Below are 20139 nucleotides of genomic sequence, written 5' to 3'. Positions count from 1 at the left end.
TGTAAAAATTTCAAGTTCTATGCATTAAGATATAGAGAATGAGGCAGGTAGACCTCAGAATGATGCCCATTGGACATTTCAGGAGCACATAATGATTCTTCTGTACAATATTCTTTCCTCATTCTTGACCATGTAAATGTGGGCTTCATCAATGACTCCCATTGTTTATTCTTTAAAAGTGACATGTGCTCTTTGCAGAATGACAGAAAGCAAGGAACAAGACAATTAGAGGCTACTCTTAAATTACTCAGTGATGGGCTATGGGGGCATAGAAGATGATGTGTCAGTAAGATACTGGTTTATGCCTGAGTCAAATGGCTCCAGTGCCCCACTGGTTTCCTTTGTGAAATAAAGGGAATTCAAATTCATAGATTAAATTCTAATCAGGGTTATTTGTGCCAAAACCTCAAGTAATGGCTTACACTCTGTTATCATTTAATTCCTAACTCCACCTCCTTGTCTCCTTAAAACCAGCTTATTCCAAAGTGAAAGACTGATACAGTTATCTCAATTAACATTAAGCTTAACATCTCCTTTGCCTTTGTTATGAACTTTGTTACTTGAGTGGACAAGTTGTCCTACTGGGATAGAATCTATGAGACATTTTGATGCTTATTTATAATTTCCCTCTAGCATGGGCGTGAAATGTGGGTTGAGCTACGGGACCTGGCTGTTAACCTCTTGGGATCAGGACTGTTGGCTCTGTCTACTCATCGAACTCCCTCCCCAGGGGTGACGGAGGTACCGGTGTATTTAATAGATGCTCCTTCCAAACTGCTATTCATTTTGAGCTAGGAAAGTATGAAGAGTGATGGGAGATTGTTAATTTGAAGAACTCCTGTGTGATTTGTCAAATCGTGAAATTATACAAAGGATCTCACGTTATTTCTATAAAGCGCTCAAGTAGAAACGGCTTTCTAAGGGGATGACATTCTCAGTTCAGAGCTAGAGTTCTAGGGCCTTCTGTACAATCACATGGCATCGAGATTGTTCAAAGTGGTCTTGTGTGGATCTTGAGTTTTCCTTTGTGAACAACACTGTCCCCACCCACTCCTTCCCCCTTCATGGCAATGGGGGAAGTTGGTCTGCAAATGAAGGAACTAGAGCTGCCACTAACTAGCTGGTCACCATGTCTTTCTAAGTCTCCATGTGCCCAACTATGAAATGATTTCTAAGGCCTCCTTTTGGTGCAAAGTAGGATTTCCTAGTGGCAAAGAGATTTACATTCTATGTCAGTAAACAGCCCAATGCAGAAAGGATATAGTTTATCTTTGTTTTATATTAGCATAAAACACAGATTGTTTTTTAGAGTATTGCATGTGCCCAGAATCACCACATCTAGAAGTTCAGAGGATGGTAAAGACACTGTTGTTCACAAGACTATTGGCTTAAATGTTCTTGATTTGCATTTTGATGGACTTCAACATACTTTAGATAAAGAAAAAACTTCAGTAGGTTATTAGTTGGATCATGCTTATTCAAATACATTTTCCTATTTGCTAGTCATTAAGAACTCAGACTATTTCTGTACCGTACATGGAAAGAAGGCTACAGTTAGTGATTATTATTTCTCATGTGTCAAATACTGGGCTTATAGTTTTATACATGGTGGCTCATTTGTGTGGGGCAAGAGAAAAAGACTCAGAACTTTAACATGTAAGGAATCTATAAAGATTTCTTTAGATTCTATATTGTAAAACTTGAATCAAAATATAATTAATATTCAGAATTCCTGGATGGCTCAGCGGTTAAGCTCTGCTTTCAGCTCAGGACGTGATCCTGGAGTTCGGGGATGGAGTCCCACATCGGGCTCCCCTGAGGAGAACCTGCTTCTCCCTCTGCCTGTGTCTCTGCTTCTCTTTCTCTGTGTGTCTCTCCTGAATAAATAAATAAAATCTTTAAAATATATATATAATTAATAATCATTATATTTAACATTCATTCTTTCATTCAGTCATTCTATCAAGACACATATATTGAACGCCCATACCACATGTGGAAATGACCATGGTTCCTGGCCTCAAGATATTTAATTTAATGGGGAAAAAAATGAATCTAGCACTGCCTAGTAGGCACTCTGACACAAGAACATCACAACTTTCCTTCAATCCTTTTTAAAACAGCCAACTATGTGTATTAGAGAAGAATAATATTATAGAACAAAGACAACACAGAGTTGCCTCAGATTTTGTTGTTTATCTTTTATTTTAGTTCCACCTCTTGGCACATTGTAGAAGGGTGTTTCTTGAGTTATTGGGCAGAATGGAATCATAGGGCCATCTTTGACTTTCAGGCCAAACTTTGTTATTGGTGGCCGTTCAAATTCCAGGTGCTGGAGCTGTAAACTCTCAAAGTGACCAACTCTATTGTCCATTATGAAAGGGAAGGAGGATTGTAAAGTGTGAATGCACTTGGCGTTTCGCTTTACAATGCCCTACTTTACAGTGCATAGTGCCTCTTCCTGCTACCGCTGTGTAGGTGTAACTTGGCGTAACATAGGTACACGTTAGATCCATCTCAGGAAACTCAATTCCTGGAAGAAGGGCCAAACTGGGGAGACACGGGTCCTGAGAAAGTCACACTAGAGGCTCTTCTACTTCTTTTACCTGTTAAAAAGTTCAGGGTAGTTAAAATAAGTACTAATTAGAGAAGAGGAAAAAGAAGGAAGAGGAAGAGGGGGGCGGAGAGGAGGAAGAGAAGGTTGTCATTAGGAAATGGAGAGAGCAGGACTCCCAAACTCTTTAAAGAGGCCTTAAACCGATCTTGAAGCAGTGGGTAGGATTGTGGTTTTGGACAAGTATCAAATATCCCTTGATTCTAATTATTCTGTAATAATTAGAATTATATTCTATCATAATAATCTGTCTGCTGATAATAAATGAAATTCAAAGCTGTGATCAGGGAACCCTACATGGATTTTGGATGAGTGTACTTAAAATTCCTTTTTTAATTTTATTTTTTAATTTCAAGTTTTATTTAAATTTCAGTTAGTTAACATATATGGTTTTTTTGTGTAGAATTTAGTGATTTGTCACTTACATATAACACCCAGTGCTCATCACAATGAGTGCCCTCCTTAATACTTATCACTCATTTAGCCGATCCCTTACCCATCTCCCTCCATCAACCCTCAGTTTGTTCTCTATAGTTAAAAGAGTCTCTTATGGTTTGCTTCTTTCTCTCTCTGTTTTTAAATTTCCCTTATGTTCGTTCATCTGTTTTGTTTCTTACTAAATTCCACATATGAGTGAAATCATATGGTATTTCTCTTTCTCTGACTGACTGCTTTCATGCTTTCACTTAGCATAATACACTCTAGCTCCATCCACATTGTTGCAAAGGCTAGATTTCATTCTTTTCTATGGCTGAGTAATATTCCATATATATTTATATATATCTCACATCTTCTTTATCCGTTCGTAGGTTGATGGACAATTAGGCTCTTTCCATTGTTTGGCTATTGTTGATAATACTGCTATAAACACTGGGGTGCATGTGCCCCTTTGAGTCTGTATTTTTAATCCTTCGGATAAATACGTAGTAGTGCAATTGCTGGGTCATATGGTAGTTCTATTTTTAACTTTTTGAGGAAACTTCATACTGTTTTACAGAGTGACTGCACCAGTTTGCATTCCCAACATCCCAAAAATACATAATCCAGATAAGAAATGGACAGAAGACATGAACAGACATTTTTCCAAAGACTTTCAGATGGCCAACAGACACATGAAAGGATGCTCAACATCACTCATCACCAGGGAAATACAAATCAAAACCACAATAAAATACCATTTCATACCTATCAGAATGGCTAAAATGGAATTAAAATTCCTAAAGAGACATTAAATGGCTCCGAGTGACCTGTGGGGGAAATCTACACTCCTTAGCCTTGAACTCAAGACCTTCTCTTATTAGGATCAATCATCTTTCAACTCTCCTTCCAATATTTTTCCCAATTCATAATTTGCTCCAGCCAGGTGGATCTCCTCAATGAATGTCAGACCACTCATTCATCTGACTCAGCCATTCCCATCTTTCTTCATTTTTGTCTTGGAGTTCTCCCCACCTAATATATCTCTTCTCTTCTGCTGTCCAACTATGTAAGTCCTAGTCATCCTCCAAAACCTGTTCAACTTCTCATATAAAAGCTTCTCTGGTGAACACATAAACCAACCAATCATTCATTTACACACTTATAGATTCTTTCAGCAAATAGACCAGCTATTGTGTGCAAGACATCTTGCCAAGTACTTTGGGGAGATATAGAGATGTACATCATTCTGTCTGAGTTGAAAGAATCTGAGGTTAGCAGGGGAGATAAGTCATGCACAGAAAATGATAGAAAGAGAACATTGTTGTTAGATAGTGATAAAATATTATGGCGATTCAGAGGAAGACATATGATTTCCTTGGAAAGCAGTTGGGAAAAGTTTAATTTTGAAGATTGCACAAGATTGAAGAACAACCCAGGCAGCAATAAATGAAGACAGGAAAGGGGAATCACAGGGAAAAGGTATGTGGTTGGTTGTAACATAGGATGCATAAGGATGGTGGTGGGTGGGAGGGATATTGACTTGGAGAGAACCCCAGAGCGGCCTGCTGTGCTCTGATCTATTCTCATGCATGTCGGTATAGTCAATATATACTTCACTGTATACTTATGCTTTGCTTTATGTTTGTCTTCTTATTTGTTAATGTCTTTATCTGAAATATGATTAATAGTTGGAATTAAAATAAACATGCTTGGTTCTCCGTGTCACACGCAGTGCTTAGCAGTGTGTTGGTCTTGGCTCAAGGATGCTTCACAAATGCCCTTAGTTTAAAATCTGTGAGATGCTTTGTGTGCCTTCAGAGTCTTAGATGGGGAATGAGATGAGCAGATACACGTAGTTTGGAAAAGTCATCTGGCATCAGGAATGGGCTAGGGGAGTGAGGGTGAGATAGAAGATCAGGAAGCCAGTACAGAAGACAGGATGGAGAATGGGACCCCTTACATAAAGGCAGTGACTGTCAAAATGGGGAGGAGGAGATGATCTTTAGGGGCAGCTACCGAGAGATATATATGATAAAATAAGAAGCTATTACACGGGGGCCAAGTGATGGAGGTTCAGGGAAAGCAACTTGATTTCCTGCTTTCTTTAGGATTTATTTATTTATTTGAGAGAGAGAGAGAGAAAGAAAGAGAAAGAGAGAGAGAGAAAGAGAGCACATAGGGGGAAGGACAAAGAGAGAGAATCCTCAAGTAGGCTCCTCACTAAGCACGGAGCCCAATGCATGCAGGACTCCATTCCCCAACCCATGAGAGATCATGACCTGAGCCAAAACCAAGAGTCAGCAGCACAACCAAGTGAGCTACCCAGGTGCCCCTTGATTTCCTTTATACCTGGCTGGCCTGATGGCAGTGTCATTGGTTAAATAAGGAAAATAAAATAAAAGGCTGAATTTTCTTTTACTGGTTTTGTGGAAGGGAGGTTTGGAAGAAGCTGATGTTTAGGTGACTGTGACTGACTCTGAATGAGCCTCAAAGGTGGGTTTTGCAGGAATGCAAAGGAGCTCCACAGTCTTCATTCCTCTTCCCCCACTGCCCTCTTGGATCCCATAAGGTAGGGAAGCAGGGAGGAGGAAGGGGAGGGGATGGCTGGCTGAGGACCACTCTGAGACCTTCACTGGGCCCGGCATGTTAAGTATTTGACCTCATCGAGACTCCCTGCAGCACTTCCAGCCCCCACTACAGATGGGGTCCTGAGGCTCAGGACTCATGCCAGCCTACCCAAAGTCCCCTCAACTGGTTTTAGAAGGCTTCTTTTATACCAGTCTCCTGGTATCTTAGTACCCAGAGCCATCGTATTTGCAAACCTCTAAATGTGGTTCTCTGCTTTTCCCTAGGCTTCCATCTTTACCACAGACTACCAGGCCTCATGCCAGAAAGCTGCCTCCTCATCATCGTTGGGGCTCTGGTGGGTGCCATCATCTTTGGCACTGACCATAAATCTCCTCCCGTCATGGATACAAGCATCTACTTCCTGTATCTCCTTCCACCTATCGTCCTGGAAGGTGGTTACTTCATGCCCACCCGGCCCTTCTTTGAGAACATTGGGTCCATCCTATGGTGGGCAGGCCTGGGGGCCCTGATTAATGCTTTTGGCATTGGCCTCTCCCTCTACCTCATCTGCCAGATCAAAGCCTTTGGCCTCAGTGATGTCAACCTACTTCAGAACCTGCTGTTTGGCAGCCTGATCTCAGCCGTTGACCCCGTAGCTGTGCTGGCTGTGTTTGAGGAGGCGCGTGTGAATGAGCCACTCTACATGATGATCTTCGGGGAGGCCCTTCTCAATGATGGCATCAGTGTGGTGAGATATCAAAGCGAGTCCCTGGAGAGAGGAAGGGTCAGAGTGGAGCTTGAGGAGGGAGTCTGTCCTCAGGGCAAATGGAGAAGGTTGAGCGGGATGGCCCATGGCAGGGCAGGGATAGACTTCGATAGGTACAGTTGATGGAGTGTGGCCCAAGGTCTGATGACCTCCATTAGGATCTGCATCAAGTACGTGATTTCTCGCTAATGCTGCTTGCCATTCACTAGCCAAATGGCTTCTTTAAAGAGAGAAAAAGGAAAAGACATCTCCATAATTTTTTAGTTAAATTCACATTTTCACTTAGCATGAAGAAACAGTTGCCAAGGGCTCTTCTGGTCTTCACACTAGGATGAACAGTACTTAGCCATTTTTCATTTCTCTCATTCACTGGAACTCATCCTCCTCTTTATATACTTGTTTGTTTTGTTTTTAACATATTGCATGAGATGATGATGGTAAATACAAGATGGGGTAGGAAGGGCATTGAAAAGGATTTGCAAAAAATGCATTAGCTGATCCATCAGTCTTGCACAACTCCTCCAGAATATGTGACTCCTGGAGAAAAGCTGAGAAAAACTTACCAGGCTAAGTCAACACGTAGCACAAAGGCCCAGAAGATATCTTTGGTGCTGGGATATTCAGACTAGCCATTCCTATTCTTGGTTGTGTTACGTTACTACAAACAATCACCAGGTGTCAGTCTATGAGATTTTTATATATAGTTTGGTTTACTTTTCTTGCCTTTAAATTTCTATCACATCACAGAAGTGATACTAGAATGAATTTTTAGTGTAGAAGACTCTAACTGTACAAAATTAAACAACATAAAAACACAGAAGCCTCCTCTTGTCCCTCTCCTCACCTTCCAAACAACCTCTTTGATCAGTTTGGCATTTTTCTTCCATGTTTTTATTGTGTGTATGTGTGTGTGTGTGTGTGTGTGTGTGTAGGTGTATGTTATTTTGCATAAATCGATTCTATGCATTGCTTAAATATAATAAGTCTTGGAGTCCATTCTATATCATTTTAATTGTTATATAGTATTTCAGAGATTATACTGATGATAATTTATTTAACCATTTCCTGATGGATGGACAGTTGCTACCAATTTTTCACTTTTTAAAAAATACAACGTTCTGGTGAATATTCTTTTTTCTGCATGCATTTTTGTATGTGTGTTTGTGAGTCTTTCATAGGTTATATTCTTGGAAGTGAAATTTTGAAAGTGGGTACCTTTAAAAATTTGAAAGATGCTGCTGTTTTAATCACCTCCTCTTTATCCGGTTGATAAGGGAAAGATTCCTCTTCCAGGGATAAGGAGTGACACCCGACAATAAAGAGATGAAGCCAATTAGATACTGTACTCACACCCCAGAGGAGGAGGACACTACATACCACGGGGGCTGCATGGGGGCTGCATTTGGGAACAGAGGGATCAGTCAGGGGTGTAAGAGTAAGGTTTTGTAAGATCAAGAAGAGAGATGCCTCCTGGTTCCCTCAGGATGACATGATTGGCTTGTTTTGAATAATTCTCTAGGCTGTCAGGAGACTGACATCTAATACTCAGGGATGGGCAAGTATTGTGCTTGGTCCCATTGGTAAGGAGGGCTGTTTGGCCCGCAAGTGGTCAGACTTGGGGAGGAAGACTTGTATTTATGACCCTCCCAGTTTTACTAAATGTCAAGGTTGCACGTAATATTGGATCTTAATTGTAGGTCTTTCATCAGAGCTACTAGAATTTTCCAGAAATGCTTTATGGTCTTACATTTTCCATAGAGTGTGTTAAATGCATTTTTCTTTATCGATGTCCACAGGGGACATTGCTTTGTAATGTATTACAGTCGAATGAGCAAAAACGAGTTAGTCGTGTTTGTTTTAATTTGTATACATCTTTTCAACAATCTTGGATCATTTGTGTTTCTCATTCTGTAAATTGGAAGTTCATATCCTCTTAGGGTTGCCAGACTTAAAAAAAAAATTCAGGACACTCAGTTAAATTAAAATTTCATATAAACAATGAATTTTTTATATATATATCCCAATTAATGTATGCAGGGATCACATCCTGTCCATTTTTCTTTGCTGTTTTTTAGATTTTTTAATTGATTTGTAGAAACTCATTAAATTATCTAAATTTTAAACTGTTGAGTATTACATATAAATCAAAGATTGTCTCTCATTCTGTCACTTAATTTTTTTTTAGATTACAGTATCTTTTATCCTATAAAAGTTAAATTTTTATGAGCTCAAACCTAATGTACTCTTTTATTGCCTCCAGGTTTCATATTTTGTTTGCAGAGATTGTGTCTAACCAAAGAACATGCAAATATTATGGGTTTTTTTTAAGATTTTTTATTTTTTTTTTTGAAAGAGAGAGAAAGGGTGTGTGAGCATGAGCTGGGGGAGCAGCAGAGGGAATGAGAGAGAGAATCTTAAGCAGATTGCATGCTGAGCACAGTGTCCAATATGGGGCTTTCAATCCCAGGACCCTGAGATTATGACTAGAGCTAAATCAAGAGTCAGCATCGGAGCCAACTGAGCTATCCAGGCACCCCACAAACATTATGTTTTTGTATTTCTCCCCTTTTACAATTAGCTATTTAATTAATCTGGCACACAATACCTTATGGTGAGGATTTTATTCAAAAATGGATAGTGCAGTAGGTAAAAGGCTCCTAAAAAGTAACCCGAGGACACCTGGGTGGCTCTGTGGTTGGCCATCTGTCTTTGGCTCAGGGCATGATCCCAGTTCGGGGATCGAGTCCCACATTGGGCTCCCTGTGAGGAACCTGCTTCTCCCTCTGCCTGTGTCCCTGCCTCTCTCTTTGTCTCTCATGAATAAATAAGCAAAATCTTAAAAAAAAAAAAAAGTAACCCAAGATATCTATTGTGGATTTGCCAAGTGAAGGAGACCCATCCTTGAAGTCGAAAGTCAATTTATTGATACATAATGCGAATCTCTAACTGTTCAGCAAGATGCTAGGCTCATCAAGGCTACACATTCTTTCTGGGCAAGTTCCACAGGGAGCCAAGTTGTCTGAAGCTGCGAGGGGAGGCTGGGACTCCAGACTCCCACCATGTACCTCAAAATCACCTCAGCGGGACTGATGAATATTTGGATGTCCAAAGCCCATCCCAGACTCTCTGAGAATGGAACCTGGCCATCTGTATTTTAACAGGGACCTCAGATGATTGCTGATGTTTGAGAACTAGTGGTTTCTTGCCTTTATGTTGAAAATAGCTGATGTATCTTGACCTAAAACAATGCTGTTTGGAACAAGGGCTGTTCTCTCCTCAGATTGGGTCAAATTAACCTCTGAGATCCTCTTTCCTCACCTCATTCTGTCTTTAGATATGTTCGTATTTTCAGTTTTGTTGCAGTGGAGTAAGTGGCCTTGGCTGGGAACCTATTCCACTCCTAAAGTAGCCCCTCTGAGCCATGATGTGTTCCTATCATGGTTCGTCTCCTGAAGATTTCACTTAAATCCAAGTGTACTGTAACCCCCACTCTTGGCAGTGTCGTTGAGGAGGCTTATCTGTGATAACATCAAAGCCACCTCTTGGCAGCCCATTCTGAGGTAATTAATTCTTCAACCTTTCCTTCACAAGTGACTTTCTAAATACTACTGCTTGTAATTGTCACAGAACATGCTATTTATAACACTGGGCTCTGCTATCTCTTTGGTATTGCCTCTGAACTTGGGAATCTGATGTCCCCTGAATTTTCTCTAGATTTTACATCTAGAGCCAATCACAGCTTGGTTTCTGGTTGGGGTTTGTTGGCTAGCAACATTTGTTTGACTTTCCCAAAGTTTAATTGTTTCCACTTGGACATTTTTTTTAAATGATCATTTCAAAAAAAAAATATTATAATTTTCAGCTGACCAGAGTATCTGCTAAGGGCACTGGTGTGACCTCCAATGGGCAAAGCTGTCGTTGTGTTGGCTCCAGGGGGGTTGCCCACACGTCACTCCCGGGTCACTCTGTGGTCACCCACAGCACAGTGAGTATTAAGTGTGTGCTGGGGCACTTCTGTGGCCCTACATGAAACCAGAGAAGCTCCAGGGCCAGATTTAGAAAGCAGTTTGAAAGCAACTGGTATTTAATGCAATCCAGTTGTATTTTGAGCTAAGAGCATTGAACTCACCCTTTCATTGAGGAAGGGGCCTTCCCAAGGGCAGCAGTCACAAGCATGCTCTTTCAGCAGAAAGTCTGAGTCATCTGGAAAGCGATCTGTGATTTGTGGGCTACATGTGACAACTCTACAGATCTTTATCCACTAAACAGTTGCTTTCTCAGTAAAGAGGAGCTGTTCCAAAATTGTCGAAATACCAATGAATCTGATTCTCCAGGTCTCCTGTCCCATGTATTTCTCCTTCTTACTGAATATTTCTCCAGAGCATATCCTTAATGATAGGCAAAGGGAGCAGAGACAAAACCCAAATAGCTCTGAAATGATAACTAGTATCCCCAGTTAGATCTCAAGACCAAAGTCATAGCAGGTGACTATATCCAGCTACTATATCCAGTCCCTGCATGGAGTCACTTTGACCCTTACTATTTTATTAAATTCTTGCATTTTAGTATAAGGCATGGCCTAATAACTTTATTTCACAGATGAAGAAAACAAAGCAAAGGAAGCTAAAATTGGACAAATGTATGCTGCCTGGTGAAGGACAGCCTGACACAGACACACAGCTCAGTCTCATTCCAATATCTTTCCTTGTATTCTTACCTCTTGAATTTTCTTTCTTTCTTTCTTTCTTTCTTTCTTTCTTTCTTTCTTTCTTTCTTTCTTTCTTTCTTTCTTTTCTTTCTTCTTTCTTTCTTCCTTCCTTTCTTTCTTTCTTTCTTTCTTTCTTTCTTTCTTTCTTTCTTTCTTCCTTCCTTCCTTCCTTCCTTCCTTCCTTCCTTCCTTCCTTCCTTTCTTTCTTTCTTTCTTTCTCTTCCTTCCTTCCTTCCTTCCTTCCTTCCTTCCTTCCTTCCTTCCTTCCTTCCTACCTTTCTTCTTTTCCATTCTTTCTAAACATTTTATTTTTAAGTAATCTCTACACCCAACATGGGGCTTGAACTCACAACCCCAAGCTTATGTTGCATGGTCTACCAACTAAGCCAGCCAGGTGCCCCATCCTTTTGAGTTTTTAATTCATGGAGCCCCGAGGGTTACGAGAGAATTCATGTGTTACTGATGAGTGCACTGGGCTTGAGTCCACTTAGTGAAGCCAGTCGTTTTTATCAGAATTGGCTCACTGGGCAAAATCCAATATGTGGCTCCAGGAGAGATTCTGATCATCTCTGTGCCTCATTTCTGTAAAATTGGGATGATGATATTACTTAGCTCATAGGGTCACTGGAAAATTCATACTAAATTTTTAGTATAGTGAATACTCAGCATGCAGTGAGTGCTCAGTGAGTGTTGGCTGCTATTGTATCACAGCAGCTTATGGACATAGCATAGGGGTTGGCTAGCTCTTAGTAGGCAGTTGGTTTTAAATATGGCATGACTTCATTTACTGTAGGCAGATGGTTCTTACTGCAGATGCATTGTTTCTCCCTGGTTTTCTTGGGTCAATTTGCTGAATAAGCAATAAGGCGATACTACCAAAGTTTCTTTTGTGTCCCATCTCTCCCCAGCTGCCTCTTCCTCCATCTCTTCTGAGAGGTCCAGGAGGCTAGCATGGGCCAGGACTGAGACTTGAGCTGAGGCAGATGGCTCCAGAGCATGTCTGCTTCTGACTGCTACTCACTTCTCCCTTAACCACTTTCTTTCCCTCTGGTTTTCTTTCCTTTCTCTAGTGATATATTCTCTTGGCATCTTGCTGTACTGGAATCTCTTCTCCAGGACTACAGTGAATGAAAGAGTAATAGAGAGAGGCAAATGAAAATGTCTGACCACAGACCTTGGGCCACGCATATTTACAGGGCTTCATTTACTTTTCCTTTTTCTATGTGGCTCAGTCAGTATCCAAAAGATAGGGTGAAAAGTTGCCCTTTCAGTGCTTCTCCAACATGCTTTTCAAAGCCAGCAATCCATAGCCATTTCTTCACAAAGAGCCTTTACCTTTCATTCAATTTGCCCCTCTTTCTATTATACATGCCTGTCACTGGCCTTAGATCCTAAATTGCCAGACCCCTTATGCTAGAATTCCCTGCCCTCCTCTCACCTCATCTTGCCATCCCTTTGCCAGGATTTCTCTCCAAGCATCTCCTGTTATTCTTCTAGGACCAGCATGTAGCTCTGAGCCTTGTGAGGCTGCTGAGTCAATGTTTAGAATGCAGGAATGAATGACACAAGAATGGTAAATAAATAAATGCCGATGGGGATGAGGACTAGGAGAGATTGTGCAGAGGCTGTGTTTGCTCTGGGGCTGACCAGCCATTCTGGTCGTCTCAGGGGACCACAGCTTTCCCTGCCTGACTCCCAAGAGTGACACTCAATTTGAACTTGGGTTTGTCAAGGAAGCTGTGAGAAAACTGGGGTGTTCCCCTTCTGACACACTGGCACCACTGAAAGCAGAATTGCTCTGTGAGCCTAAATGCTAGAGGTGGGATGACACCAGTGAGAAGCGTCCCAGTGTCCTTCCTTCCCACACCTTCAGGGAGCGCCATGCCACACTGAGGCTGTCATGGGCATTGGCACATGAAGATGAATGGTGGGCCTTTGACACTTAGGGCAATCACTCTATGATGGAGGGACAGCCATCAACCTTACTGATTTTGAGGACAAGATGGCAAGTTTAAACCAAACTAGGATGATAGTGAGTAGCTCGCCAGAGGAAGCTACGTTAGATCTGGGAAAGATTTCTAAAACAGTTGTGTGGGGGTGAATTTTCCTTCATGATTTTCTGTGGTTTATTATTTTCCTCCCTTAAAAGGGTCCTACCTCCAGTGACATCATTTAAAAGGCAGTGAAGTGTGGCCCAAAAGCATGGATGGCAAAGCCATACTCCTTAATTCAATTCCTGGCTGCATGGCTTGCAACAGTTAAGTAGTTACTTAACTTCTCTGGGCCTCAGTTTCTTTTCTGTAAAATGGAGATCATGCTGTGTGGGAATTAAAGAGATTTAATACATGTAATCATTAAAATGGTTCCTGGCACAGAATAAGTACAGAATATTTGGTGCTTGTGATATTGTGATTTATAATAAATATATGTTTGGTTTTCATCCCCATTCAGGGCACAGAGCTCATAAAACCCTTGAATTTCCAGTTATGACAGCTGTAAAGGTGTCTTTTTTATGTTAATGAGGTGGCTTTTGGAAAGCCCTTAGGTCACCTGGGGGCCAGTTGTCAGGGAAGCCAATCCTGTGATTAGAGGGTTGGAAATTTCAGTCCCACTCCCAGACTTCAGGGAGAAGAGAAGGGCTAGAAATTGAGTTCATTCATCAATACCCAATGGTTTAATCAATCATGCCTATGTGACGAAGCCTCCAAAAAACCCGAAAGGACCAGGTTCTGAGAGTTTATAAGCTGGTGAACTTGGAGATTCAAGGACAGTGGTATATCTAGAGAGAGCATGGACGCTCCACACCCTGTCCCCACACTTTGCCCTAGACATCTTTTCCATCTGGCTGTTCCTGAGTTATATCCTTCTATAACAAACTGGTAATCCAGTCAGTAAAATGTTTCACTGAGCTTTATGAGCCGTTCTAGCAAATTAATCAAGTCCAAAGAGGGGGTCATTGGAACCTCCTTTCTATAACCAGTTGATCAGAGGCACAGGTGACAACCTGGACTTTCGATTAGCAAGTGGGGGTGGGGAGGACATTCCTGTGGGACTGAATCCTTAACCTGTGGGGTCTGACAATATCTCCAGTTGAGTTAATTGCATGGTGTTGTTGGGTAAAGCACACACATTGATATTGGTATCAGAGTTAGGTGTTATTAATAATACAAGTCCACCTACATGAGCACTTTGGAGCCACAGTGCTCGCCTCACATCCCAAGTGATGCTACATTGTCCTGTCCATCTGGCTGGACTTTGCCATCTCAGCTTTCCTAGAGAAGTGCTGTACACAAACTCGATTCTTTGGAGGGGTGGGGGGTGGTGGTTGGCAACTTTTTCTTGTCCTCTTTTTACCTCTTTATTTTCTTTCATTTTATTCAGATTCCTAGGATAGGAAGTGAGAGGCTCCACACAACAAGTAGACGGTTTGCTCTGGCCAAGAATGTAGGGAGCTCAGGGTATAAGGCAGAGGTGAGACTTACAAACTGTACAATCTTGAGCAGGAGACTCAATCCGCTTGTGCCTCCATTTTCCCATGTGTAAAATGGGACGATTAATCTGACCTCAGAGAGTGGTTTCAAGAAGGAAGTGAAAAAATACACATAGATGTCTGGCACCTAGTAGGTGATGAATAAATGTCCTTTTGCCCTTCCTGTATTTGAGAGGAGGCTCCACACAGAAAGGCAATCTGGATGACAGCTGTTGGCCTAGAAATGGGAATAAGGCCTAATCGTCAGACAAACTGGGCTGTGGAGGCTTAACTGGCTGGCTTTAGTTGCCTGGGGAGTGAACTTCACCCCCACCCACAAGGGCTCAGCAAGTGCACCTGAGCTGTGAGACATTTCCCCCAGAGCAGCTTCTGACACATGGTGAGGGAAGGGCAGGTGTCTGGTGTTCACCCAGCCCAGGACCCAGGCATTTTCCTTCAGAAATGGACTCTCAACCAAACATTTGGAGGTTAGCCCACAGCTGCCATTGGCAGTGAGATATGGTACTGACCATGGGGGCCTGCAGGATACGTGTGTGCGCCTACCCACGCACGTATGTGTCTGATGCAACAATACAAATAGCTTGAGATAATGCTTGGAGCAGGCTGGAGAAATGGAAAAAAATGGAAAAACAGAGGTGCAGAAGACACTCCCATGCAAACAGGACGTTGGAGGTCAGAGATTCACGAATCTGGAGGAGGCAAATCTGACTCCTAAGTGTCTCCAACTGGATGACACCGTTACCGCTCATATCCAGGGTCTCAGCTATAGATTGTTGTTCACCAGCATCCTGAAAGATCTGTCCCTTAGATCCATGTTACAATTCAGGAGCTTAAGCAGTACAGGATCAGAGAGGGACACTATAATCCCTATATCATTGGAATTCCTCAGATTTGACTCACAAACACTCGTTTGGCTCATTTTCTTTGGGTTAAAGAAATGATGATTGAAGTTGGAATTGTATAAATCAATTTTCAACCAGCCTATGCTGTGACCCTTTGGGGTGGTTAGAACTCCCTCCAGTTTACAAGTGCAGGAAAAAAGAACAAAGCCTCCCTGGTTATCAAGCTGTCCTCCCTTTGTCAGGAGGGTGGGCTGAGCAGCTATGGAAATGGATTTGGAAAAGAAACACTTAGGGAGAAAAGTAAACTCTTTAAGTCTTTAGAGAACAATCAGAACGATCACAGAAAAGCTTGTAGAAGCAGTTCTTTCAAAATCATAACAACCGCCCACTGCACACCAACTGTGCTAAGTGCCCGGGATGCAGAAGCAAACCAGCATTGCCTTTGAAGAACCACAAGCTATCAACATTTGCTGTGTTTCTTTTCATATGTAAATTCTTTTTTCTTGCCCTACAGCCAAGAACCTACCTATTCTTCTGTATTTTCGTGTTTTTGTTTTTGTTTTTTTTTTAGATTTATTTATTTTAGAGAGAAGAGAACACACAAGTGGGAGGAGGAGCAGAGGGAGAGAATCTCAAGCAGACACCCTGCTCAGCATAAGCCCCACATGGGGCTCAATCTCATGATCCTGAGATCATGACCTGAGCTGACCCTGAGATCATGAAACCAAGAAACCAAAGACCCGAAACCAAGATCATTTGTTCAACCAACTGAGCCACTTAGGTGCCCCCTTCTGTATTTTTTTACTGCCCTTTCAAACCATAGAGATTTCTTAGGAGATTATACAATTCATTAATAAAAGTCACTGATTGGGAGAAAAGCCTAGAACTACAAAAAGCCAAAGGAGTTTCCTCGTTCAGCGGTTTTCAATAGACCTCACCCTCCTCAACAGCATGTGTGCATGCATTCTCAGGGGTGAGTTGGGTGTGTCAGGCTGGAGTATGGACAAAATATGCCCAGTATCATGTGAAAAGTCCCATGAGTTGGCTCAAATAGTTTCCCTATAGCTTCCTCAATGATTATGTAAAGTGAATAGTATCCAGCAGAACCTGTTGTACAAGCCTGCTCTGCGACTTTATATCCAGGTCATGGGTTAGAAAGGGGAAGCCACAGATTCTATCTCTGGGCTGTGTGGTTCTCCAGACCCCTCACCACCCTGGACCAGCTACAGTCCTTAGTGACTATGAGACTTACAGCATGGGAGGAAACTGAAATATGAAATCCAGCGCCTTAATTTAATTTAATTTTTTTTAAGATTTTATTTATTTATTCATGAGAGACAGAGAGAGAGAGAGGCAGAGACACAGGCAGAGGGAGAAGCAGGCTCCATGCAGGGAGCCCGACGTGGGACTCGATCCTGGATCCCCAGGATCACGCCCAGAGCCAAAGGCAGGCGCCAAACCCCTGAGCCACCTAGGGATCCCCCTTAATTTTAAATATAAAAGTTCAGTCCTGTTTGATTGAGCCACAGTCCCACTGAATCTGAATTATCCATTTACTCATCATTCATTTATTCACATAAAAATATTACTGAACAACCGTTTTTGGTTTCTGAAAGTTCAGTTTCTCCAAAGAAGCAAATCATCACCAAGCTAGCGTTCACAAACACTCTACTGGTCGCAGCTAATATTTGCTTTTATAGTTAAAAAAAAGTTCTGAGGTTAATAGCCTCTAAATGACTTTTCCTGCCATGTTGGTGTAGCAACACCAGATGGTGAAAGATAGTCTTGTGGGCATTTACTCTAAGCTGATGAGAGGGTGGGGGAGGCCAAGGTGACGTAGACTCAGGGGTGCTAGGCTGCAGCCTTCCTTGGATGGTATTTTGGGTGAGGAACAGGTGTTGGTGGGGGCCGGGTGATTACTATTAGGTTGGTTTTGACCTGCTGACTTTGAGATATCTATAAGCCATTGAAAAGAATTTTTCCATAGTTTTAAAAATAGGAGTCTGGAGCATAATAAGGGAATGATCTAATGGAGATATGCACTTGGAAGCCATTGACAGGTAGGTGGCAATTGTAGCATTGAAATCTGGCAGTCCTCCTTCTTACCATTCTTCAAACTGAAAAGAATGTCAAGCTTTTGAAATGAAAATGAATTTCTCAAAGAAGTTTCTTTGCTGTGCCCTACATCAATAAAATCCTACCACTCACACTTCTCTTGATTAAATTTTCTGACATCGTTTAGGTCATCTTCCTGGCCTCTGTTCTCTGGGGTTCTAAGCAACACATATTCAAGGATATCCAGCCTCAGAGAGCTGGCAAATCCCATGTAACATGTCCTGTCAGGGGTTGCAGATCTTCTCTTTCCTTTCTTTGGGAGTGAGGCTAAAGCTTCATCCATTCTTCTTTTATATCATCAGGCGGTGCCTGCTAGGTCATTGCTGGTTTCCTTAGTTGGTTTCCTTCACCCATGAGAGCAAGTGGTTGTCAAGGAAATGCTCTATGACAGAGTTTAATGTGTCCATGACTCTTCAAATAACATAGAAAATTAGCTGGGTTTATTATTTAATTTCCTGTAAGGTCGATGGATACAGCTCCCTCTGACATTCTCTGTACCTTTCTGGTATCTGACATACAGTAAGGATCATTTTTACCATTCAGCACCATGATTCTGAACTTTCAATGCTTTGTATATGTGTACAAAGCAAAGCTCGAGTAATGAAGATTAATTAAAAAGACACACAAGGCGACCAGGAAGACATAGGTCCCATAGTAGTCCGTTAGGGCCACCATAATAAATAGCACAGATGGGGGATGGTGGCTTCAACAACAGAAATGTACTTTCTCACACTTCTGGAGAAGTCCAAGACCAAGATGTCAGCAGGCTTGGTTTCTGGTGAGGTGTCTCCTCCAGGTTGGCAGTTGGCTGCCTTCTTGCTGTGTCTTCAGTCTGTGCACCCTCTTGGTGTCCCTTCCTTTTTTTTTTTTTTTACAAGGATACCAATCCTACTGGATTGGGACCCCACCATTATCGTCTCCTTTCACCTTAATTACCTTTAAATAGACCCTGTCTCCTATCCAGTGCTGGAGGTTAAGACTCACATAAATTTGAGGGGGACACAATTCAGCTCATAGTAGACCCATTAGGAACCCCTCAGGAAGTGCTTTATGATCAGGCCTCATAAAAGCCATACCTGGAACCAAACAGGTTTTAAGGATTTTAGAAGAACCCAAAGTCCCAAAGGTAAAATCAATGAGTCACTGAAGTAGTTATAAGTTTATTGTTCATAGACCCAAAAAAGATGTTGCAAACTGGGAGCCCTCAAACCAAAACATGGAATGAGGACGATAGGTATATTGTGAGAAAGCAGCTTATCTAATGTGAAGGCAGAGACTATTTGTTCTTTATAGTGATTGGTTACAATATTAGAATTTTCTTAAATGAAAGGGAATTGGTTAGCAATTACTTCATATCAATTTTAGGGAACTATTTAAGTTTTGCTAGGGGTGCCTGGATGGCTCAGTAAATTAAGCATCTGACTCTTGTTTCAGCTCAGGTCATGATCTCAGGGTCGTGAGATTGAGCCCCTCATTGGGTCCAAGCTCAGCAGGGGGTTTGCTAGAGATTCTCTCTCTCCCTCTCCCTCTGACCCTCCCCCTGCTATCTCAGTCTCTCTCTCTCTCTCTCTCTCTCTCTCTCTCTCTCAAACAAATAAATAAAACCTTTAAGTATTGCTAATGATTTTTGGAAGTCTATGCCAAAAGTGACCCAGGTTGAGCTTGCCTGGCTTGTCTTAAAAATTAAGCTAAATTAAGATTTTGCTGACTAAACTGGTTTTGTCTTCTCAGGAAATTTCCAAGTCTGGCTTCCATTTGTGTTTGGTTTTAACAGAAACAAGGGTTCATAATCTTCTCTGATAGTCAGGAAGGGCCAGGTTATGCTGTGGTAGTACCTTCTAAACCTCTGTTGGCCTAAAATGACAGAGATGTACTTCTTGTTTACACTATTTGTTTCTCACTGACCAGCAGAACACTATTCATCATGGTCACTCAGGACTGTGGACTTATAAAGCAGGCAACATATTGAGTATTGCTGGGCACTCTGCCAGAGGGCAAAAAATTTATGGAAACCCACCTCAGCAAGCAAGTGCCCCATATCATAAGTAATATGTATCACTTCTTCTCAAAAGTCATTCAAACTCAAAATTTGCCCTGGCATAGTCACATGGTACAGCTGGAAGTGCCATCCTACCAGGTGCTTAGAAGGAAAAGAAATATGGGCTAATTGGTGCTAACAACTATCACATCATAACTCCAGAGCCCTGCCATGGATGCATCATCAGTCTGCTTCCCAGAATCTGATGCTTTTTATAGATCTTTCTGATTTCATCCCAACTAGCCTCACCATAATCTATTCAGTTATCTTTCCCCTATTCCTTAGTGTTTAGCATTCAGTTTTTTGGCTCTTATAACCCATACTTCTTTGTGGCCCTTTATCATCTCTTTTTTGGTCTCATGGTCCACACCTAGCCTTGTCTCCTCACATTTCTCAGAAAATACAGTTGCCATAGCTCATACCCAGGTAGAAGTTCACTGACAGTCCTCAGTCTATGGACAGCCTTCTCAAGGATGTGTCTGCTCCTGTTCTTGAATGGAAAGTCTCATGTTGAGAGTTACATGGGGCTACCCCTTCCTTAGATTCAATGTCATAGAAGTTACCCTTACAAGGAGCCA

General features: G+C 41.8%; 1 protein-coding gene across 1 annotated transcript in view; it reads left to right on the top strand.

Moving 5' to 3' along the window:
* Positions 1-20139, top strand: part of SLC9A4 (solute carrier family 9 member A4) — a 68742-nt gene that overhangs the window by 1052 nt on the left and 47551 nt on the right. The window contains exon 2 of the mRNA XM_025463405.3: positions 5887-6350. Within this exon, the coding sequence (XP_025319190.1) occupies positions 5887-6350 (464 nt within the window). The remainder of the gene's footprint in view (positions 1-5886; positions 6351-20139) is intronic.

The sequence above is a fragment of the Canis lupus genome, chromosome 10 (genome assembly GCF_003254725.2).
Source record: "Canis lupus dingo isolate Sandy chromosome 10, ASM325472v2, whole genome shotgun sequence".
Lineage (NCBI taxonomy): Eukaryota > Metazoa > Chordata > Mammalia > Carnivora > Canidae > Canis > Canis lupus.
Note: the sequence above shows the minus strand (reverse complement) of the source record. Positions and strands in the feature narration are given on the sequence as shown.